General features: G+C 38.7%; 1 protein-coding gene across 4 annotated transcripts; it reads right to left on the bottom strand.

The window, feature by feature from the left end:
• Window positions 1-473: 473 nt before the first annotated feature.
• aqp3a (aquaporin 3a) lies at window positions 474-24,202 on the bottom strand. 4 transcript variants are annotated; one of them, XM_077231527.1, is made up of 8 exons: window positions 24,110-24,202; window positions 6,202-6,247; window positions 5,287-5,425; window positions 2,769-2,895; window positions 2,500-2,637; window positions 2,280-2,404; window positions 1,470-1,687; window positions 474-1,352 (listed from the first exon to the last, which is right to left on the bottom strand). In XM_077231527.1, the coding sequence occupies exons 3-8, from the start codon at window positions 5,392-5,394 to the stop codon at window positions 1,178-1,180; spliced, it is 891 nt and encodes a 296-aa protein (XP_077087642.1). In that variant the 5' UTR covers window positions 5,395-5,425; window positions 6,202-6,247; window positions 24,110-24,202; the 3' UTR covers window positions 474-1,177. The 4 variants fall into 4 exon arrangements, with proteins under 4 accessions (XP_077087642.1, XP_077087640.1, XP_077087641.1 ...); XM_077231525.1 differs by lacking the exon at window positions 24,110-24,202 and adding an exon at window positions 13,646-13,734; XM_077231526.1 differs by lacking the exon at window positions 24,110-24,202 and adding an exon at window positions 10,700-10,796.
• Window positions 24,203-25,654: the final 1,452 nt, after the last annotated feature.

The raw sequence follows: 25,654 nt of genomic DNA, 5'->3' as shown, positions 1-25,654 counted from the left end.
AGGGTTATGGGAAATAAATTAGGGATAATACATAATATAATTGAGTTCTGAAAATTTTAACCAGGCGTGTTGTGGCTTGGTTGAAGCTATTGTAGTCTACTTGTTCACTTTTAAAGATTTGTTTTCTTTCTTGAAGGTGGAATGTATTATATTTTAACTTGCACACACCCAGATGTTCTCCCAATAAAGTGAACCTGAGACTGGTAAAGTTTTTACTCTTTTGTATACTTTTATTTAAGCCTCCAGTGGTCCATGCCTATTGTTTCATAAAGCCTTGAATAGACTTGTTTAATTCATCTTGTGATGTTCTTGATAATGACTGGCTTTGGCATTTTTTGAACTCTAATATAGATTAACACCAACAACCCCTGGAGGAGGACATGAATGTGCACATCCCTTAAGACAAAGGAGCGACAAAGGGTGGTTTCAACTAAACAACATAAAAATTACAAAACTTCACATTGTGAGACTTCTTTTAAAACAAAAACCTTTATTAATATAACAATAAATTGCTTCAAAACATTCAATCACAAAATTACATTGGTTGCGAAATCAGATACAGAAGAGGATGATGACTCTAGTCTAAAGACTAATGTCATGCAATTGTCAGGATTACTACACTATCGACTGTAACATGTTTCCTAAAATACGTACGTTAAGTTGCAATCCCTAGAATGTAAAAAAAAAAAAAAGGGAAAAAATTCTGCTTTAAATGAAGATCGGAATAAAAAATATTTACACTGGAAAATGTACAAAAAAAAAGAAATCTAAATATTGTAGCTGTTTTTAGTAGACCTAAAAAAAGTGAAATATTGTAACTATTGATAGTTGCTACACTACATTTTTACTAACTTTTCAAAACAGTGAATTAATATAATTCGTGTTGCTGAAGAAACACCTTTTTCCCTTAATGGAGGAATCTGGAGGATGTGTGAAGAAAAAAATAAGATTCACTGTTATAAAAAAAAAGAGAAAAAAAGGTCTGATGGACCAATTAAGAAAAGTTTGAAATCTTGAAATATTCAGAATTTAAAGTCCATTTGATGGCCTGCAAGACTATCAGAATCCGCTCTGAAACAGAAGAGGGAGTCTTGTGTGGTACAAGATATATTCATTGAACCCAGAGACTCATAAGCAGAAAGCTTAGGTGGATTTATGGTACGGAGGGCTGATGAGATCAATCCTTGCTGGTGATGTCATTAAGTTTCAAAGACTCTTCCCTAGCTTTATCGTTCTTTTCCCGTGCCTCTCCCTCCACGTGCCACCCCACCATTAGCTGGTACACAATCACACCAACAATGGATCCCAGGAAGGGGGCGATGATGGGAACCAAAAACCAACACTGTCTGGTACTTTTGGAAACCAAAATAGAAATTCTCATTAGTTTTTACAGACAGAAGCAAAAACTTGAAAAGCATTGCACAGTACATAATGTGTTCATGTTATGGGAATTAAATGTATACACTTACGTAAAGACTTCACCACCCCAACCAGCCATGGCGGTGAAAAGACGAGGCCCGAAATCCCTAGCTGGGTTAACTGCATAACCAGAATTGAAGCCCATGGAGAGTCCAATGACAAGAATGCTGAACCCCACCGTGAAGGCCTCAAGACCTTGGGGGATCGGGTTGTTGTAGGGGTCCACAATGGCCAGGATACAAACAATCAGAGACGCAGTGCCTATCACCTGGGAAGATGGTTATATTTATTGTTTATATACAAAAACATATAAGATAATAAAAATAATGTATTCATTATACTTTACGGAACCCCCTAAGGCAGGGGTGTCAATCCTGCTCCTGGAGGGCCATTGTCCTGCAAAGTTTAGCTTCAACCCCTATTAAACACACCTGAACCAGCTAATCAAGGTCTCACTAGGCATCCTACAAACTTCCAGGCAGGAGTGTTGAGACAAGTTGCAGCTAAACTCAGCAAGACAGTGGCTGTCCAGAACCGAGTTTGGACACCCCTGTCCTACGGAAACATGGGGATGGTAAAAAAAAATGTTTTGCTTGAAAAACTTTTCCTTGTATTTGTTTATTTTTACCTTCACTATGTGCCCTTAGGTAATAGACTAATTTACATACAAATATTCTATTATCATTCTTTTTAAATGTATATAATTTCATAGTCATGCCTTGAAATTAAATAAAAACTATATAATTTAAATATTTACAAATAAAAATGTAGTCATTACAGAGGATGTCTTTAATGGTTTAATGAGAGATTTTATAATTCATTTAAGTTAGTTACAAACTGGTAAACTTGCAGTTACTGACCTGGTCAAAGAATCCATTTAAGATGGTGAGATGAGGTTTGGGGTAGGTAGCAAAAATCCCAGCAGTGGCTTTTTCCCCTTCTACAAGCAACATATTTGAGTCTCCAGCAAAGTCATACATTGCATCTAAAAACAAAAACAACAAAGAAACAAGTTTCAGAACGGATAAACATGATATACACTTTTGACAAGAAAGAACATTAATATTGCGTAACATGTACCATGGTATTCAGCAAAGATAATTGCGGCACCCAAGAAGGATCCAATTGTTTGAAACAGAAAGTACACAGGGAACTTTCTCCATTTTTCACGTCCCAAGAGGCAGAGAGCAAATGTAACTGCTGGATTTAAATGTCCGCCTAAAGATGAAATGAAAAGTTGTCTCATCCAAAAAGTTCATCCACAAAGAATCTTTTATAAAAACTCAGTCCTGTTTTTATAGCCATGCACAACAACAGCTTAAGATGCAATTTTAGAGGAGTTTGCCTACCTGACACCTGGCCGCAAACCAAGATTCCAAGGGTAGCGGCAAACCCAAAAGCAAGGTTTATAGTGAGAAAGCGCCCGTGAGATCCTTCACTTAGTACCACTTGAGCGACTGCACCACAGCCAAACATCTGTGAATGATGTGAAATAAGAACATCCGTTAATTACAGTTTGAGAAACCACACATTGTTTCAAGCATGCCATTTCTTTCAGCACTATGAATAATCATTTTACCATCTAAGAGTAGGTCTTTCAAAGCATTCAAATTGTGAGCCACAACATATACTTTAAACTGGTGATGAGAATAGCAGGTTGCAGTTTCAAACTCTGCTAAAAATAAAATAAGTATTCCCTTTTGGTGGAACACTACAAATCTATAGTGACTTTGGGCTGCACATTTTCACATAGAACATCTCAGACAGGTCATTACAAGTCCTTTCTGACAAAGAGCAATTACCAGTTGCTGTTCAGACTTGTGGCAGAAGTTTTCATTTGAAAGGTCACCTCAGTATGAATAAATACCTGTGGCATTATATCAAATTATCAGACACACGCTATAGCTATACTAAAGTCATGTAATTGCCCGGAAGCATTGAAGAGCTTTCATGAGTTTAAGTCTCAGCAACAATGTCAACACAAGCCTAAAAATGGCATCTCACAAAACCAATTTATCACCTAAGCATGGCCCCAAAAGTATTTCCTTTTGTTTTCAGTAATGACCGCTAAATGCAAATACATTTCCTTGTGTTATTCATTTTATTTAACCTTTTTTCTTCACAGTAAGCTTATTGTGTGACCAAAGAGAAATGGTTCCTGTTTCTGCTCTGGGAAGAACGTTTACTGATAAAGTCAATATTACATCTCTGACCTTCACAGACAAAGACTGTGTTCAAAGTAACTTGCACATCAAATACCTTTAGCCACACAGCAAACATCACACCTGTTGAGTGTTCCAGTTATCGCATGACTTCTCTATTCAAGTGTTATCTCTCATATAACCCCGGGCCACCTTAAAAGCAAACTATGAGTGTAATTCTTGAAATAAGTTTTTACGAAAGGGCTTGTAAAATCACATAATTGCCTTGAGAGCATTTTGTAGCAGCAGTTTGGTGTCAATGTGCTCTTTAACAAGAGTCATATTTCATACCCCTCATGTGACTGTCATTCACATACACCCCTGATCTCTTACAGCGGCGGTTGTCTGCCACGTGTGGTGCTTTTACCAGACATCCTGTTTATCGCAATGTTTGAGAACATTTCTGTGACAGTAAAAAAAAATGGTGGGGAATTGTGGGTCTGTCAAGTTAATAATATATATTTTTTCATCCTGGTAAATATATTTAGCCACTAAATATGGTTGCATTAATGTCAAACCTTTCCAAAATATAGATTTTACATGTTTAGAATAAGAAAAAATGGACTAAAGCATATTTCAAAATTAATCCTAGTTATTGGTGTGGCAAATGCACTCTGATGATATTGGCTTGATGCCTTAAGATGATTCATTAAATCTCAACAAATTATGTTGTTTCTCACGCGTGGATTGTGGTATTATAATGGAAGTGATGAAACAAGTGCTATTCATCGAAAGCTTTGGTATGCGTTTCTTTCCTGATACAAGCTGCATTACTTAGTTCTTATGTGCGCTGTCTGTCACAGAGGAAATTGCCACTAAATTAGAGAGGATGTTCAAGTACTTTTTTTTGCTGTTTATCATGTATGTCAAGAGCATTTGTTTTTCTCACGAACAGGACTAAGATCATATCTACCCTTCTTTCTTATCTATTTGCAAATGATTTCCTTTAAGTATAGTTCCTACGGGCATATTTAACATTCATATGTACTTTCAATAAAATACAATGCAGTACACTTCCTTTATTGTTTCATCATGTATGTTTCAATTGTTTTTATTCACACAATGAAAGTCAGAGGGATCCATAACAACCCCATTGACTTTCATGGTATTGAAAAAAATACTACTTCTTTTGTGTTCCACAGAAGAAACTGCAACAGGTTTGGACGGCTCTTTTTTTAAACTTTTCAATTTGAACAGAATTTTCATTTTTGGGTACATTTTGAACTGTCTTTTGGACTGAAGACCAGTTGCAGGAAACTAAAACATGCTAATGTAAGATCTGTGTAAGACTCCGCACCACTGTGTGCACAATAGTACAGATATAAATGCTAATTTGGATTAATCTATAATACAGTTAATTGCTTATGGAAAATGTGAGTTCTTGCATGTGCTAAAGTGCCTATTAGAGCCTGACTTTGTCATCAATCTGAGTGAGAAGAAGAGCAAGAGTGCGCAATTCCACAGCTGATGCTCTACATGTAACATTGCACTAAAAAAATAAATCTTATTTTTGACTTTTATTACAGATTATGAGAGACATAAACATACTGTTTCAGACCATATGACTAACTGCATTTCTATTAACTTCTACAGACCTCAGCTTTGATGCTATTACTACTGATGTTGTGATTAAGTGACTAAATTATGATTAAGGAGAAATACCCACCACCAGGATGAGAGTTCCCAAGCATTCAGCCAATCCCTGGCGCAGCAGCTTGTTGCGAATATGGAAAGTATGTGCAAGCTTATCCAGCATGGCCTTCTGCCAACCCATCTTTCAGCCGGGTGTGGATGTCTTCCTCTGACTGTGTGAAAAAAAAAACTGTATGTCCTCAAAGATGTATACTCATGTGAAGGCCAGGGCTCTGCTCTTATAGCCACGATGGACCAGGATCTGCCCTTCTTGGCCTGCCCCCTTACACACTTCTTTATCTCACACACACACTCACCTATCCACTGCATTAACTCCCTAAATCCCTCCCTGTATTATTCACATATGCTCTCACACCCCTTCACACTGCATTCCTGTGCTGTTCCTCTCTATTATAGAACAGGTTCTTCCTTTTTTTTCCTTCTTCCCTTTCTCTCACATTGATGTATTTTTGAAACCTTATGAAACTTCATCACCCACAATTAAGGCTTTTGGTTTAAAAGCGGGCCTGTGTGTAACATTTTAGAAGTATATTTGGCTAATCTCTAAAGGGCCAGTGGTAGGAGAGAAGTTTCATTTTGAGTTAACATAAAGCATGACTAAGGCTCTGGCTCCAGGAACGGGCAGGGTCACTTGCTTAGTAGTATATGATTCATAAAAGAAATCTGTTTCCAATGATGCTGATTATGCACTAATTTAAACACAATCATTTTATTGAAACATTTATATTTTTTGTATTTACAATTAGGCCATACATATTATGAAATTATTTAAGCAGCAGAACATATTTAACTGATATATTCAACAGAATGTTTAATTGAATGGAAAAAATTGCATAATGACTAATAATTTTATAGACTGTGCCAAATTTCTGAACCAAAATGTGCCAAATGGGGGGGGGGGGGGGGGGGGGGAGTAGGTGTAGTTTACCTCAAAATTGCGTGTTCAGCAGATGGCAGTAATATCTTTAATACAGCTGTTGAGAAAAAAAAAACAAATGAATAAAAATTAAATCTACATATATTACCTTTTATGTGTGCATTCTTAAACATCTAATAATTAATTAGTCACACTGTGGATCCAATAGCCAAGGCTATTTTCTAAATGTCAAATAATGTTCATTATTTACACCTTTTATGCATTCAAATTTATTCAATTGCCTGTCTGTAATTATCAAGTGTAGCGTCAGTTCTGGCAGGTCACGTTAGTCAAGCTCGCATCAGCTGACTCTCAGCCGATAGACGTCTACCTATAGGAATACGACGCCTATCACAGCAATCATAAATAAGCTCCTTCAGTATTATCAGCAGCTATCGCGTTTCTCAGGAGCTAATAACCCTCAATCCCCAGCTCCTCCTCTTGTCCAGTCAGGATTTGGCATTCTGATTCCCCTTTGAATCAGACTAAATTCTCAAATTATGTTGTACTTTAAAATCTTGAATTAATGATATTTTCAATACATTCATGTTGGTTCTGTTCTGTTTACCCTAAGGGGTGCTCTCCATGCTCTTACCCATGCTAGGCTGCATGGATGCACAGGGAGTTCTTGCCCAGAACAGAACCATACCGCCAATCCTAACAGTCTGCTAATTGTCAATCGTGTTTGACGATAGTAGTCCTGACAGAAATGCTAACCATGTTGCACAGGAGCCCTAACTGTACATTCATGCCGCTGACTTGAGCTTCCAAAGCTACCGGAAGTCATTAATTTTCAATGGAAACTGGCTTCTCTCAGCTGCAAGGACGTTTTGAGCGTCAATCAGAAAATTGAAAGTAGCTCAACTTTATGGTAATGAGCTATGACTCGGTTCAGCGGCAAAAGCCAGCAACCAATCGGAATATAGACGTCCTTCGCGCTGGCTGATTCTAGAGAAACATGTTCCATGTAAACTTTCGTTCTAACTTCCTACATTAGTTCCGAGAAAATGGAGGAGAAGCTATCATCACTGTTGCTGCCGGGTTTCCTATCATTTATGATATCACGCTGTTTGCAAAATATCAGAGTCCGACGTCTTCTCCGCAAATACAATACAGCAGCACCAAACACAACAACTTTGCGATTATCCATGATCCAGTGATACACGTTTGAGAATGAGCACTTTTTTTTATTTTATTTACGAACACTCGTTTCAAGCTGGAATGCAATTCATTTGCTCACGGTAACACCGATTTGAATAATTGCACTAATGCAAATAATAATAATAATAATAGCTAATTATCCCCCCCCCCCGATCAAATGTGACCAAAATGTTTATAAAATGCTGTCATTATAAAAGGTTTCTTCAATGTATTGCTTGTTTTTTCTGTTTATTACATTTAATGTTGTGAGACTTGTCTTCTCCCTGCTACGTCAGAGCGGCCAAAACGTCAACAAGGTTCCCCGTACTTTTTGACAAGCTTCCTTGGCAGGGCGGCCAGAGCTTCTTTGTCTCTCAAGTCGGCGGTGGTGTGAACGTACAGTAACTCCCTGATATCAGTTTTTTATAGCCTACCTGGTGTATAGATTTAATGTAATGCAGATGAGGTTCAAATTGCGGATTTTATGTTACACAGCTCAGGTACAGAATTAAATTAGCTAAATGCTGCTGTTGGATAACAAGTGTGGTGTTCTATTAAGTACTGTGGGTGCAGATCTGAAAGGATCTGCAACCACAGGAAGGACCCAAACACCCAAAGGAACCCACAGGAAGGACCCAAAAGATCCAAACAGGAAGGACCCATGCAGGACTCTGGCACACAGCACAAGCACAAATCAGAATTAAAAGATTTAAATCCTGAACCTCCATGGATTAAGTACCAAGTTGTGAATTTACCACATTTGTAAAAATAAATAAATGCAAAAACTTTAGAGCAGAAACTAAAAAAAAAAAAACAGTAAAGCATAGGCAAAACCCTACATTTAAGGCATCTATTATGCAAAATTCATGTTTACATGGTGTTTGAACATAAATGTGTGTTGGCAGTGTGTGTACACAACTACCCTATAATGAAAGAAAAATCAGAAGTTTTCAGATTCGAGGCAATGTGACGTTCTTTTGCACAGGCCCCTCCCACGACTGTTGACTGACACTGCAGTATGAATCCGCCATTGTTTCGACGCCGGAGCAGCTGTAGACAAGAATGTCTTCTAAGCGATTGAGGTGTTTTTTTATAAGATGTAAGAATGAAGAATAGCAGTCTTCATTTAGTCTCTTTGTTACTCGAGGATAGATCTGTACCAATTGTTCGTGATCCAGCTTATAGTCTCCGCAGCGATAGCCCTAACGTTACTGGTCAGTGTTCACGACAGTAATGAAAGTGAGAGCGCGCATTTTATTACAGTTCATAGAAGTTGTTTTACAGATATAAAGTTTACCAACGGGTAAACTGAGTTTATTAAGTACCCCTTGAAAGAGTGTGTATATATTTGTTTACTGTCAGAAATAACAAGTGTTTTGTGTAATTCGCTGTGTATGTTGATGATAATGAAAGGAGAGAGAGAGAGAGAGAGAGAGAGAGTTTATGGATAAGACTTTAATGCACACTTTTTTAATCTTACACTGTGTTTATTCAGCTCTTACGGTGATTTTCTGTAGTAAAACTGACGCTTCATCTCTTGTGTGATGTACAATAAACTTTTACTGAACATTAAACTCATCAGTATATTTTTGGCCATAATTTGGACAGGGTGCACTACAGAAGGCTTGTACTAATAGTGTATAAAAGCAGATGACAAATACGTTATAACAGCAATTAAACTACTATACCTGGTCTCTCTCCATACAGCATATATTCTCTGGCTCTGTGGACATTTTGTCTGACTTCGCGTCGAAATGAACACCGCTACTGAGAGTTTCTGTTTTGATGTTATCATTCTGTCATTGTTCTGACTGAGCGCGAGCTCATTTGCATTTAAAGGGATACACACTTAAATGAATGACAATTACATTTAAATGCCAATTTACATTTAAATGCCAATTTACACTTAAATGACAATTTAAACATGCTGTAAAAAATTATCTGTTAGGTATTTTGAGCTAAAACTTAGCATACACTCTGGGGACATCAGAGACTTATTTTATATCTTGTGAAAAGGGGAATAATAGCTGCCCTTTAAGATTAGTGATCACATTTTTCTCGTCTTTTAAAATAGAACATTTTAGACTATGGCATGTGAATATGGTATAAATATGTGTCTCTGAATGCTCTTTAGTGGTTTCATTTTTTAAAAAGGTTCATTTTTGAACCTTGTTATTAAAGGGTTAGTTCACCCAAAAATGAAAATTACGTCATTAATGACTCACCCTCATGTCGTTCCAAGCCCGTAAGACCTCTGTTCATCTTCGGAACACAGTTGAAGATATTTTAGATTCAGTCCGAGAGCTTTTTGTCCCTCCATTGAAAATCTATGTACGGTATACTGTCCTTGTCCAGAAAGGCAATAAAGACATCATCAAAGCAGTCCACGTGACCTCAGTGGGTTAGTTAGAATTTTTTGAAGCATCGAAAATACATTTTGTTCTAAAAATAAAAAAAACGACAACTTTATTCAGCATTGTATCCTCTTCCGGTTCTGTTGCCAATCCGCGTTCATGAGTCCGCTGACGTAAGACGAGCTGACGTGTGTCTGGTGCGCCCGAGCTTCGTTTACAGTCTGAGAGAGATGCACGCTGTAAACAAAACAATCTTTGCAAACATGTCTAAGGATTTCGACACAGGGGAAGACTTGCATTTTTTTTTAACCAGACATATTTATTTGAACCCGAATACACGGACGCACCAGATAACACGTCAACTGTGTCTTACGTCAGCAGCGTCACTGGCCTCGTGAACGCGGATTGACAACAGAACCGGAAGAGGATACAATGCTGAATAAAGTCATAGTTTATGTTATTTTTGGAACAAAATGTATTTTCGATGCTTCAAAAAATTCTAACTAACCCCCTGAGGTCACGTGGACTACTTTGATTATGTCTTTATTGCCTTTCTGGACAAGGACAGTATACCATACATAGATTTTCAATGGAGGGACAGAAAACTCTCGGACTAAATCTAAAATATCTTAAACTGTGTTCTGAAGATGAACGGAGGTCTTACGGGCTTGGAACGACATGAGGGTGAGTCATTAATGACATAATTATCATTTTTGGGTGAACTATCCCTTTAAGGCATTAGCTATAACGGTGTAATTTGAAAGGATTTTGTAGCTTGCCAAACTTAATATCTGCAATCGGTCTGCACCCATTCATTCTGTTTTGGTTCTGTTGGCTATAGCACACTTTCCTACACTTAAGAGAAAACATCTTCCCAAAAATTAATTAAAGAAGATCCAGTTTCAAGACTTTCTGAAAGATAAAAAAAGTGTCAAAGTTACAGTCCTAGACAAGTCAATCTGGTAAGAGTATGCTATACTTGAATTAGGGATGTGATGGTGAGGAAATTTTCCTACCGGTTAATCGAAGTGTGACGACACTTGTAATACCGGTATCACCAGGGGGTGGGTTTCGGGGGCAGCAATTGCTTGAATGGTGGGTTCATTATTATTCTTAATGAAAAACACAATAGCAAAACAGTACAATGACAAACTCGCTTATATTAAAAAACTAATAAGACGGCTTATACTTACATACAGTATCTAGATATATAGCCTACAGTGCAGAAAGGATCCAGTAATCAACCAATGTTGCCTGATCTCATCTGACATCATTCCTTTTCATCTTTCTTTTCTCTTCCATTTCCTCTTCAACCAATTTGAACAGCAATATTGCCTTTAACTGCTGTATTTTCACTGAATAGTTTAAGCAGTTAGTGTTTTCTTGTGAAAGTTTCTGATTTTGTTGAGTAAAATTAATCAAATATGTCTGCATTTGTATCTTTACAATATATGTGACTAATGATCATTGATTGACACAATTTATGAACAGAAACTGATACAAGATCTGCACCCCTGTACAGGTACATATTGCAAGTCCATGCATGCGCAGCTGTACGGAATCCTGTCCAAATGGGGGAAACTTCCGAAGTGATCAAGATATACAGTATAAGAATAACACTTTTCAGCTCCTTATGAAATTTGGATGGAATAATGAGCCACATACCGTCCTGATATTTTTTTAAACCTCGCTCATGGGCATAGTGCTTCTAAGATTGTGTGCACTGTCGGTCAATAAGTGCAATCGGTGCCTTGTAAAGCAAGTTTGTTTACTGTTTAAAGGGAGGGTTGTGACAGGCTGTAACAAGTTAACAAACTTTCAAACCACAGTGTATCCAGACACAGCAGGTGTGGCCAGGGGCACGGGAAGATGGGGTTGGGTGGGGGGGTGGGGGGTTGTGTGGATAGACCACATCAAGTCTATCCGCCTTATTTTACAACCCGGAGGTGTTTTCTGTAAAATGAAATTTTTTACCTGAAAAATAAGGTGGATAAAAGAAGTCAAAATTTCAGAAAGCGTTTGAATTTTTAATAGATAGATAAGAAATATTAAATAGAATGGCAGCTAAATTGACAGGGATAATTCACCCAAAAATGAAAAATCTGTCAGTATTTACTCACCCTCATGGTGTTCCAACCCCGTAAGACCTTCGTTCATCTTCGGAACATGAATTAAGATATTTTTGATGAAATCTGAGAGCTGGATCACTCCTCCAGAGGCTTCTAAGGGATTGAAACTTGCCAGGCCAGAAAAGTCATTAAAGACATCGTTAAAATAGTCCAAGTGACTGAGTGGCTATACTTTTTATACTTTACAGTAGAATGCTTTTTGTGCGCAAAAACAAAAATAACGACTTTATTTCAACTATTCATTTCCTTCTCTGTGGGCCTCTAGTCAGTTAACGTAGTGTGATTGCGTAGAGCTACGTCACACGTAGGCTCACTATTGGCCGACGCTGGTCATGTGTGTGATGCATGTGCCGTACAACAACAGAAGCTTACGCTATTACACTAGTAAACTGACTCGAGGCCCAGAGAGAAGGAAATGAATAGCTGAAATAAAGTTGTTATTTTTGCTTGTTTTTTGCACACAAAAAGTATTCTCGTAGCTTGATAAACTTAACACTGAGCCACTGTAGTCACTTGGACTATTTTAACGATGTCTTTAATAACTTTTCGGGGCTGGCAAGTTTCAATCCCTGAAAAAGCCTATGGACTAGTATGGAGGAGTGATCCAGCTCTCAGATTTAATCCAAAAATATCTTAATTCGTGTTCCGAAGATGAACAACGGTCTTACGGCGTTGGAACAACATGAGGGTGAGTAAATACTGACAGAATTTTCATTTTTGGGTGAACTAACCCTTCAATACCTTTTTCACATTTCCTAGTTTCTCAGAAGCGGAAGTCGTCATAGAGACTAGAGTTCTCAACAGGCCGGGTCGGCCCGACAAACCCGACGGGACCCGTGGGCTCGGGCCGGGTTCGGGTCGAAAATATAAGCAAATGACTCGGGTCGGACCTCGGGCTTAATCTTTTCCGCTCAGTGAAAAAAAAAACATTTATTAATCATCGCTGCTGTTCACCGTAAAGAAAGTCTGGCTGCTGCGTGCAACGTGCATCGCGGGGAGAGACCTGACGCCGCTGCGTGCACACCTTTAACCTGGAGAAGAAGATGGAGTTGGTGAAAAGTACTTGCCGCATGTGAATTCACCATCGCTACTACAGGAGTGGGAAAATCAGAGGTCTGGAAAGTGTTTGGAGTGGTGCTGGATTCTGATGGAAATTCTACAGGTTATGTGCAATGCTCAAAATGCAAGGTGCTGATGAAATATGACAGCAAAAAAACCAGGGTCGTCCAGAAGTTTTTTTATTTGAGGCATATTTATATAGCCTATTTATATATTTAAAGTTTGTTTCAGTTGTTTGTAGGCTATTGTTAAAAGAGTGAACATTAAAGGTTGATTTGAATTCCCCTCTGCTGGTCATGATAATACGTGTATGAGAAAAAAAAGAAAGAAAAGAAAATCGGCGTCGGGCCGCGGGCCGGGTAGATAATTCATGTTGATGTGTCGGGTTACGTCGGGTCCGGGCTTTAAAAGCCAGGGGCCGGGTCGGGTTGTAATTTTCAGGCCGTTTCTTTTTACTGTCACTCCCACAGCCGCTGTATTAGAAACACCCTCACACCAGCGTTAACTAGTCTTTTGTAATTTGATGCAAGGGTAATATAATACAAAGATTAGAGTTATAAATGTACATACATAAAAAAAATGAAAATATAATAAACTGCACGATTTACGATGCTGATAGCCGTTAAAACGCGTCATCACAGTCTGTGAAAAATGTTCATGAGGTCATGTTTAGATTGAGTTTGAATAGCCTTGGCTGATTGAGTTTTGATCGTACTTTTTTTTTTTTAAGAAAATCGTAAGTCGGATCAGTTAGAATGAAAGATATAACTTTACCAACTCAAATCCGAAAAGTCTGAAGGTCTGACATCCCGTTTGTGCCCCCTCAGTTTGTCCACTCTGGCCCCGACCCTGTCGATACTGCTAGCAATCTACGGGACATAAATTAAGCCTATAAATCAAAGCCTATCATCTAATTGAGCTGTTTACACTGTCATATACAATAAAAGAGTCTATACAGTAACAGGAAATAAAAACGAACACAAAAAAACTGCCTACCTAAGCTTACACAACACATCACCGAAAGTGGACTTGCGCTCGAATTCTTTCAATGCACACTGCAACGGTCACAATATGACGTCACACTCTGCGCATGTTTGATTCAACATATAAATAACACTTTTTAATAGCCCTCTTGAAGTGTTTATTACAAATAAATTACTAAATGCTAAAAATGAAGTAAAATAAAAAAAGTTGAAAAGTGAAATATTATAACAATTGAAAAATACTGGTTTAAAACATCGCTTTTTATTTCTAAAGTTACATTTTCAGCATCATACTTGAGTCTTCAGTGTTATATGGCCCTTCAGAAATCATTATGTTGATTCGGTCATCAGGAAACATTTATTTTTTTAATTTTAATATTGTTCTTATAATTTAATAGAAATGGTTGTGATGCGTAATATTTAATATGGAAACTGCCAGTGAAACACAGGCCTGACTACAGTATAGCAGAGAACATTTATCTGTCTTTACATAATACGTTAAACTTGTTTTCCTTCCTTCTTTCAAACTTTGTTTGCTCTCTTAACTAATTACCTTCTTTTTAAATATAGCTCATCTTTTAATGATTGACCAAGAAGACTTTCATATCAAAGTGTCCGTATGTCTCAGAGAGGACAATTGAGTAAGCAATTGAATAAAACAAGCAAACAAATGTCTGTGAACTCAACATACTTCTAAGGAATTTATTAACAGTTATGTTTACACTGACAGTTGTTTTGAGACACCAACAATAAAACCTGAAATTCAAGTTTTTCTTTCTTGCCTCTGACAAGGCATTTTGCTTATGAAATCTAAATCATATCAGTTCGTCCACAGTTATGATCACATCACAGATCTAGAACTCCCAACTTATGACGTAAGGGTACTTATGACAAATAAGTCCCTCACTGGCCTATTGCAACTAAAACTGCACAGTAACTTGGAATTGAATTAACTGGTTGATGCTTTTGTATGATCACTGAGATTTTGTTTTCAATTACATCTGTTTAACATCTCAATCTGTTTTGTGTGACTTCTGGTGCCAACACATTTCAAGAGATTACTTGATATTGAAAAAGACTATAATTTAAAACCTTAAATAAACAACATTTATTTTCTTTGCATTTATTTCCAGCCACAACATAAATGAATGTGCGCTCACTCACAAAGATAGTGTTCAAACAAATATAAATATATTAACAAAAATATAGTGAAAACCAGAAACAAAGGAGTTAAATTCAGGAGTGGACAAGACCAAAATAATAAACAAAAATAACTAGGCTACTTTAGTACCCTCTACTAAAGGGTACTTTTTGTTTTTGGCAGAGGGCCAACACAATCAATTAAAATACGCTCAAATTGTTCTCCTAGCACTGGGATTGGTTTTCACAGAGCTGGGGGAATAACCTGGTTAGGTTTACCGGCAAGCTGGCAGGCATGACACGACTTACTACATCAGATTTCAAAGATGGGTAAAACAAAGGTTTTAACATATTATCATACGTTTTCATGATGCCAGCATGGCCTGAGAGTTTATGTTCATGTGCGACGCTTAATACCTGTAGTTGATAAGGCTTTGGAACCACAGTACGTTTGGATATCATTTGGATGTTTTAATAACCTGTTCCTTTGAAAATGATGACTTTCCCCACTTCCCCCCAACGTTCCTATAAGGAAAACCATCCTTGCAACATGAGGATTAACGTCCCGGTAAGTTGTAAATAGGAAGTCTCATGGGAAGTGAGAACGAGCGAGAAACACAAACTGCTTTACAGCAATTCGACATAAACACACACGCCGCCCTCAATGTGTATGATGTATTACCCACCTCGGTAGACATAGCTCCACACGATAAAGTTGGCCGGCTGCGATAATAACAAATGCACATGAGCAGCGGTAGAAAGCGGGAGGAGGGTGCCGTAAGTGAGTTTTCTTACGACATTGTTGTGGAATATACGTCCCACAGCTGTAGGGGGAGCTCGTTGAGAAAACATGCGACAACAAAAGTGAAAATCAGCGAAGAATTAGCTAGAGTTGCCGAATGCCCCTTTAATCGCTGTCTTATTGGCTAAAACATAGCAACATTTTGAAACATAGCAGCAACTCCTTGCAACTGTTAGCTAGGCTTTTATATGTTTTACACAGCGGGCTAAGTTGTAGCACAGTGTTACGACTAAGCCGCCAAGTGTACAATGGTAATGAAATGAAAACAGGGAGCCACACAACTTTTCAGGCTTGAGTATTTATTTATATATTTAACTTTGTTGGACTTTCACAAACAATGTTGGAATATATTTATTTTTGATTTTTTTACTATGCATTGATCACTTGTTTATTTATTTAAATATAGCCTGTTTTTCATGAAATAAACCCATTAAAATGTTATTTTAAGCTTGTTTTTATTATTATTACTGTTATTATTATTATTAATAATAATAATTTTGCATGCAGCTGTCACACACAAATGTAATTCAATTGCAATTATTTTATTTATTTATTTATTGCAAAACTGTGCAGCCCTTTTCTATATCTCTATCCATGATATTGATCCATAATAGAAGGATGATTGGATGAGGGATGGATCTATGGATATCAATCTATACAGATGCACAAACAATATATACTATACAGATAAAATAGTACTGATTATGTGTGTTACACACAAGTGTTACAACTAACCCATCTGTCTGTTACAATTAACCCAGCATATGGGGTAAGTTGTAACATTTGTAGCCTACTTCTGTCACTTTCAGTGCAACTGTACGAAAATGGTAGTTCCTAGAAAAAACTTGAAGTGTTCATTTGTAGCAGAGATGTGTATGTTGCTTGTGTAAAAAATCTAACTTAATAATTTTTTTAATAATTGGGCCAGAACCAAAATGTGTTAGGTTGTGCCATGCTCTCCCCTATACGCCAGTCCTCCTCAGCTTTAGGCAAGAGACCATTTACACATCAACACCTCTTTATCGCAATAATAAGCAACCGAATGCTTGGGCAAAGCAATTTGTTTCACTGCGGTTCTGAAGCAAGGGATCAGAGTGGGATCAGCAAGCTGCGCTGCGATACTCCCACAACAGGTAACTCAGCACAAACAGCCAACTTGATAAGCCCAGAACTTATGCCAGACTGTAAAAATGCATTGTGCATGGGAACTCTGCGTTTCAATACAGGACAAACTGAAATGAGGTGCCCAGCCTCATGGCAATAAAAACATTTGTGGCTTTCCATATTGTCTAAGGTGATGAAAAATCAACTTGGGGAGTGAACACAAATTCATCAGAAATTCAACAGCTTCCTCTGTAAGAGTAGACACTTTCTGGTCATTTAAATAAACTATAGGCCTAACTATAACACCACTTTTCAAACAAAGTTGCCTTATCACTAGCGAACTCCACAAACTTTTGTCCTGTTTAGGACTTTTGTCCTAAATTTTTGACGGTATACGCTTCAGGAACTAATTCGTAGGCGCGCAACACAGCATTCTTCATCATAATCTAAACACGGGACACAAAATAATTTTCTCTGATGCTGTGACTCAGGAAATGACCATAAAATAAAATAACCAATTTAAAAATCATAAATGTATCCATTTCATGTATGCATTAACACAAAGTAATTTGGACAACTTTTGTACTGTCTTTGACATTTTAGCAATACATTAATCATGGTGATTACTGTCTGTTATGTTTTTATTTATACTGTAAATAGTTTTTAAGAAATGGTTGGTGTTGGGAGGAGCACAAGGTTGTCCAAACTCAGTCCTGGAAGGCAATTGACCTGCAGAGTTTAGCTCCCAACTTGCCTCAACACTGCTGCCAGGAAGTTTCTGGTAGTTCCAGCTCAGGTGTGTTTAATGGGGGTTGGAGCTGAACTCTGCGGAACCACATTTCACCTGTTGGTTTGTTGCTTTTATTTTTGAGCATTATCTGCTGTAATCAACTCTCCTGTTGCCTTACCGGACCCACATAACTGCAAGGTTTCTGTTGGTGTGGATTCCTCCTGCATGGCTTTAAGTTACACTGCTCGCCAATTGCTGAACCTAAAGGGTAACTGTTAAAGGGCGAATTAAACCTATGCACTCTGCAGATATATTGGAATACTGCGGCCTAAGTGCTACATACATTGCTCTTCATTTTTACACATTCATCATCCGATGCCATCTCTTTTCAAAAGACTGTTTTGTTAGCCTATGGAGTTCATTTTAACAACATGCCAGCCCTTAAATGCAAGGAGTTTTGTCCGGTATCCTCTTTTTTATCAGAGTTTGCAGATCTGTTGCCCTTGTTGTGCCTTAAATTTAAGAAAATCCTTATTTTGGGCGATTTTAGCACTGTCTTTATTGGAGAATATAGTTATGTTCAGCTGTTCCTGTTTAGTTCCCTCATTATCCTTGTGTATATACTTCCTGTTTTGTTCAGTTCTTTGTCCAATCTTGTTTGCGTATATGTTGACGCTACGTGTTTGTGGATTTATCATTAAAATCTGTTCCCTAACTAGCATGACAATACAATTAATGACAATAAATAATATTGGGCTTGTTTCTGGAGTTGCAGTTTCTTATTTGTCTTGTGAATATTGGCAACCCTGTTTTTAGGTCTTAGTTTAACGAAAAACTGCTGCTCATCGGCTATTTAGCATTAACTTTTTTCTAACTAAAATATTAATTCATTTAAAAACTACTATTGTTTACGGCTCTGAATACATTGTAAAGGATTATGTTGGCTAAATATTGGCCCCTTAAGTAGCTTCAGCTTTTGTTATAGCCTACCTATACTTAACCTTTACATTACATTTGTATCTTGGCAAACTAGCCTACAATTTTAAAGTAGCTTCCCAAACACTGGTGCTCTCATTAACTCCCACCTTGTTCATTACAATTATATTTTATTGTCTTGTCCAAAAGCAAACAATGCTAGATTACAATATATTTAAAACTATGGAGCTAGAGTTTTTATATATATGCTGCAGTGTCAGCTCAAATTATCCCTGTTTCAGGTAATTCACAACGGTTAAATACTACTTTCAATTTTCCTGCGTGTCCTTCATTATGTCTAAGCTGTTGCATACATACATTTGCACTTACTCTCTTCCATGGTCATTTTTTGTTATTAAACCCGAACTCTGGAATTGTCACACAATATGTCCTCATTTAAATAATTGACATATTATTATACAACAGTTAGTTCTGATCCTCAGATTTGATTGTCTAAGCAGTTTTTTTTACCCTAGTTTTTTTTTTTTGGCGCACCATTGGAAACATGTTTTTTCATTAACAGCATGCCCGCATGCCTGGAGATGTAGTGATGACTTTATGTGAACTGTCCATGGATGGATCTGCACCGCATCTATTCATAAGATTATCCTTTCCTCCTCCTTAATCCAATAACATTAAGTAAAATAATACTTTTGTGAATATAACTTTGAGAGATTTTAAATTGAAAATATGAGATCAGCTCACTGTAGAATAGAGATTACATAAACTATATTACCACCTGAAACTCATCCAAGTTCTAAAGAGTCTTCCAAAATTCTGTGCTGACAGATATGGAATGGAATGAAGTGTTCTGTTCTTTGAAAAGTGATGTTTTCAGAGAAGATACCATACCTGAACCAACAGGCCAGCCAGCCCAGCCAGGTCTCATTGATAATAGGTAGGTATTAATATGTTTTTTTCAAAGATAGAAAACATACTTTTTTGTACGTTTCATACAAGCTGAAACGTATAATATGGAGGTATCTGAAGAAAAACATAACAGACAGACAATTATAATCACAATAATTCATTTATTTATTGCGAAAATGTCAAAACCGGTACCAAAAGTCGTTCACATCATTATGTGTTGCAGACGCAGTCCTCTCTGAGTAGAATTTAAGTTATTAATCCATGAAAATGTTAATCCGGTTTCGGCTCGCACTGTGAAGGCGCGCGCTTCTTCATTTCAAATGTAGCACACCGACTGGAACACGGATTGTCGCAATTTGTGACGAAGCAGGGGAGAAGCCAATTGCTGCGTCCCAATTCGCCTACTTATACTACGCCCTAAAAGTATGTACTCTTTTTGTGAAGAAAAAGTACATACTTTTGAGTGTGTAGCAAAAGAGTAGGCAAGCTTTGGGACATACTCAGGGCTCAACAGAAAAAAAAAATCCCCACTGGCCCCCAGGGCCAGTAGATCAGAATTTTACTGGCCCCTTCTATATTTTTACTGGCCCTGAAAGAAATAGAAGGAAAAGCACTTTTCCATTAAATTGTATTTATTGTATACATTAGGATTAACTTTTCGTGTCCCCTCACAATGACAGTAAACTAATTATTACAATACATGAGTGATGAGTAATGTTACATTGGCTATATTTTCACTACAAAATGGCGAAATTATACAAAAGTATATTAGTTTGCCTGATTATTTTTGTCATTCGTTTAACATTTATGACCTAAAAACTGTCAATGAAGAAAAAATGAAGAACGCGCTGAATCTGATTATAACAAGACTGAAGCGAACACGAATTTGTGTAGCTTACACTTAATCACACATTTTTAGGGGGAGTTTCTTAAAGGAGTAAACTGCATTTAATAAATGCGACTGAAAACGTAATTGATAAGACAGTTGAATGCAATAGAGTCAAAACATAAATGCCACGATTTTAATAAGCATAAATAGGAAGAGGTACAAATTTGTACGTCAGTAGAGTCCATACGTAAATAATTAAAATTTTTGTGCTGTCAATACGTAAATATTTTACATTTATAAATATTTATAATACAAATACGTCAGTATTATACGTTTCTGAGTGTATAAAACGTAAGTAAATGTATGTGTGGTAGAACACTGTGGCGAAGGACGGCCGAGGGACGTGAGAGAACGGCGCGAGGCCGGTGGTGCGATTGCTAATGAGCAGCACCTGTGAAGCACACCGGTCTCGCATCTCTCACGGAGGAGCGGAAGCATAAAGGGGGAGCGACGACGTTGATGATCGAGAGAGGAACAGGCCTGTGTTTTAGTTGTGTTAGGTTTTTGTGTTTTATTTTAGCCAGCAGTCGTCCGCGAGGGGCTGCTGGCCGTTATGTTTATTTTGGGTAAGCCAGCAGTCGTCCGCGAGGGGCTGCTGGCCGTTATGTTTATTTTGGGTAAGCCAGCAGTCGTCCGCGAGGGGCTGCTGGCCGTTATGTTTATTTTGGGTAAGCCAGCAGTCGTCCGCGAGGGGCTGCTGGCGGTATTTTAGTTTGTTTATTTTATTTGAAATAAAGTATATATTGATTGTTCGCCGGTTCCCGCCTCCTTCTTCCCTGAACATTGCTACACTGGTGCCGAAACCCGGGAAGAGGGAGGAACGCGCTGTCAGAGAGCCCTCGCCGCTGTGGGGAATCCGCGGTGCCATCGAGCGGGTGCGCGAGTCGCCGCCGCTCGCCGTGGGCCGGAGCCTGCTGCCATCCGCCGGGGAGGGGAGGAGCAGGGAACGGGGGACTCGCGGCCATGGACGCTCGAGGCGGTGAGCTGGAGTGAGTTGCCGGTTGGGCGGTCGAGCTCGCTGCCGGCCGCCTGGGTATTGGAGGGGCGGCTGCCATCCGGGAGGGAGAGGAGGAGTCGCCGCCACTCGCCGTGGGCCGTAGCCTGCTGCCGTCCACCAAAGATGGGGAGGAGCAGGGAGCGGGGGACTCCTGCCGTCTGCCCAAGGCACCCGAGGAGCCGTCGCCGTCCACCGGGCGGCTGAGGAGCGTCGAGCCGTCCACCGGGCGGCGGAGGAGCGTCGAGCCGTCCACCGAGGGCCATCCAGCGTCACCGCCAGGCACCGCGGAGGAGATCGCCCAGCTGGTGGGGGACCAGATGGCAGCGCGTTGTGGGAACCGGACCATGTTTTTTTTTTTTTTTTCTCTCTCCCCTCTCTCGATCTGTCGCTCCTCATGCTTCCGTCTCCGTTTCCCTCGGCTTGTCGGTCCATACCCCCCAGGGATCGCCGCCGCCGGGGGGAGTAGGCACAGGCTCGTGGGTGCCCCCCGGCCTGTGAGGGGCAATGGGGGTATGTGGCGAGGGACGGCCGAGGGACGTGAGAGAACGGCGCGAGGCCGGTGGTGCGATTGCTAATGAGCAACACCTGTTTAGCACACCGGTCTCGCATCTCTCACGGAGGAGCGGAAGCATAAAGGGGGAGCGACGACATTAATGATCGAGAGAGGAACAGGCCTGATTTTAGTTGTTCTGGTTTTTGTATTTGTGTTTTATTTTAGCCAGCAGTCGTCCGCGAGGGGCTGCTGGCCGTTATGTTTTATTTTGGGTAAGCCAGCAGTCGTCCGCGAGGGGCTGCTGGCGGTATTTTAGTTTGTTTGTTTTATTTTAAATAAAGTTTATTTTGATTGTTCGCCGGTTCCCGCCTCCTTCTTCCCTGAACATTGCTACATACACTTAAAGTCCCTGTTAAGTCAAAATTAAGTATGTGTTCTGAGTTTGTCATATCACAAAAAAATGTGTTATTAGCCACCCAGCCAAATTTGAATGATAAAAAAAGCCGGCAAGTACATAAAATAAGCTATCAAAATCTTGAAAAAAATAGCAGTAGTCTCTGCTCTCAAACGCTGGGGGCGTGTCCGCTGGCTGCGCTGAAACCACGCCCACTCGTGGTAAAGCTGCCTTTCTCCACCATAGACATGATTTCTATGGTTGCCACACTCAACTGTCACCCGCTACAGCCGGAATTGATGCTCCCAGCAGCTTATTATATGTTATAACATAAGCTCACAAACTTACACTCATTTGTGGGCACGCACTGCCGATGATGGCACCAGTTGTCGGCGCGACGGGAGGATGAAGGCCGAGGCACTATGTACATGATCGCATCCAGGTAGTACGCATTTCCGCTACGAAGACATAACTAGCAAGCTGTACGCTGTAGTACCTATAATAGTATTGACAGTAACTCGCAATTGAGCCGCAAACTGATGCGAATGTGCTCTATTTATATTGTTAGTGGAGCGGCCACCCTCAGCGACTGCGGCTCTAGTGTGTCATCAAGTAGGGGGGTGGCCAGGAGCTCAGGGGCTCCACTGCGTCATCGAGCCCCATTTTAGACCCGCCCAAAAAATCCGGAAAATAGCAATGGTGAAAAACTGTTTAACGGTCTAACTCCACAATTCAGTACTTCACATTTCACAGTCTTTGTAATATGTTTTAGCAATACATTTCTAACATTTATAATGCGTTTAGATTTTTTTTTTTTATTGCCTTTACAGGGACTTTAACGTAAAAATACACACGTATTCTCATGAGATCACGTTGCAGTCGCCAGCATTCTGCTTTCCAACTCAAAGCAAAAAGAACAAGATTAAATCAATGTATGGGTTGAACTATATGTACTTGTTACTGTTTTCAAACCGAAAGGATGTTCAGATTTCCAAAGAAATCTTCCCTTCTTTTTTCCTCCACACCTAGGGCAATGTCATATGATCAAAATGCGGAAAGAGAAACTACTGACATAATGACATGGTTTTAGCATGTCTGAACAGTCATAGACAGCCATGAACCGAAACTCATTCGTAACAGCAGGGTTCTTACACTCCAAGAAAGAAAAAATCCATACATCCATTCATCAAATAGCTTGTCATCTGAAGGGTTGTGTGGGAAAGGTAATTTAAAATTTAGAAATCCAAAGACAAGTGTATGACATTAAGCAAATCTGTCATTAATATAATACTGATCATTATTCATTTCTTTAACCGCTTCAGTGCAGAGGGAAACTTTACAAACAATGTTTTGCCATAAAAATGGTAACTGCGGTTACCAATGGTGCCGTTTTTCTGTGGTGAGAAACTCCCAGTCCAGCATAAATTTTAGAGCTCAGTGCACAAAATCTGATATACCGGTACAGCTAGTTTTAAACGAGTTTACATGAAAGGAAACACTGCACATTTCCTGTTTCTATACTGCATGTAAAATGTTAATAAGGTAATTAATAATGTATATTTAATACATTATATTACATGTAATACATAATTAATTTACATCTATAGTGTGAGTGAAGAATGAAAACTACTAATAGAAATGAATTTAATTATTTCTCAGTGCATGCTTCAAAATGTTTTACTATAGACAAATGTGCAGAGATTTTTCAGATAAGAATATGGGATCACTTCTTAAAAATCTGCTGTCATTCTTACATGCTGCCAATTCTTATAAACTTTCATTTATATGCTAGCAGACCAAAATAAATCTTTCACACATACATTCAGCGAATTGTGTGGAAACATAACTAAGACAAAAATACCTTCTTTTTTTTTCCTCGAGCGAACATTTGAAAAAAGGATGTTAATATCTCCCTCATGCTCATTTATTTTCACATCCCTTTCAGAACTCTTTGTTTGTGCCTTCAATAACGTAACGCTGATTTATAATGCAATATTAATGTCATGTCAGGGCACAGCACACCTACAAGTAGGCATGTTTTCAGACTCATAAGCTAATTAACATAATGATGTCCAGGTGTGATTTTGAGAGTGTAAGTGGGCAGGAGGTTCCTCATTTTGAGTTGTCATCACAAGAGTTGTTGCTCTACGGCTCAGGAGTATCTCCTCAGCTTAAGAAGTAGTGCGCATCAGAAAATCTCTCAGATTCTTCTAAAATGATTATACAACATTTATTTGTTAAAGGCCACGAGAAAGCCAAACCATCAGGTGTTCATTATTAAGATAAAGACCCTCAGGCAGTATGTTTATTGAACATACAGAGATAAAGTCATGTTTTCTTTTGCATTCTTACTCATTGCCATGTTGTTTTCTATCACATTTGAGCATGGCAAACACTATTATTTTAGGCTTTCATTCTCCTCAAAGGTATCCATTAGCCTGTATTTGTAAAGCTTGTGCATTCAATACCTTCATATGCCACCACCTAATTATCTTGTCAAATGGGGAGAGTTGGCACAATTATGAAAGAATTTGATGTCGTCCTTCTTCTAAAAAATATACTGAGCGGACATGGTGTTGCATTAGAAAGTCGGTGGTTAAAAACGTGAATCAGGACATTGCAAAAAAAAACAACAACTGCATATTATGTTGGAAATATTAAAATAAGACAAAACATTTTTGGATTAACTTGTCCCTGACTCTCTTAAAATACAGCACTGAGGCTCACGCTGGGTGTTAAAATTGAACGAGCGCTTGCACACAGCCTCGGGTCACCAACATTCACTGAACACTGAATCCATTCAGTGCTTTTCCTGCTCATTACTGCAGTGAAGAAATGCCATGTAAGCGTGTCCGTTATAGACACGATGGCATGTTGCAGCATTCAGGGCTGAAATTGATTTTATATTGCTTTTGCAGTCTTTTTATAAAGAATTTGTAAAGAATGTGAAAAAGGCTAGTTCTCTTAAAAGTGAGCTTCAGCGTAAAATACGCTACAGGGATGATAAAATAAATAAAAAAGTCAATAACAAAAAAGAAAGCCCCATGCGGTATACACACGAAGATCAATCTTTGCTATAAGTTTTTTGATCTCGCTTATACTTTTATCCTCTGGCAGGCTCAGAGAAGTCTGTTCATTGCTGTTTTGTGAAATCGAAATGATTTGTGGGGGATTTCAAACACAAAGGAGACATAAAAGTCTTCACCTATTGACTTTCCTATTGAAGAGAGGGGAAAGTATCAAAAACATCTTGGTTGAATTACCATGGAGATTCAGCAGTCAAACAATAACAGAGAAGGAATGATATGAGGTATTTGCCTGGTGTATCTCCTTTCGACAGAAAAGTTAGAAAAATTATATGTTCAGATTTAACCAATTTCCTATAAATTGCATGCATTTTAATATA

Source organism: Siphateles boraxobius, unplaced genomic scaffold (assembly GCF_051911475.1).
Source record: "Siphateles boraxobius isolate OS27281-9 unplaced genomic scaffold, OSU_SipBor_1 16, whole genome shotgun sequence".
In the NCBI taxonomy this organism is placed as follows: Eukaryota; Metazoa; Chordata; class Actinopteri; order Cypriniformes; family Leuciscidae; genus Siphateles; species Siphateles boraxobius.
The sequence above is the reverse complement of the archived record's forward strand: the minus strand, read 5'-3'. Positions and strand labels throughout refer to the sequence as shown.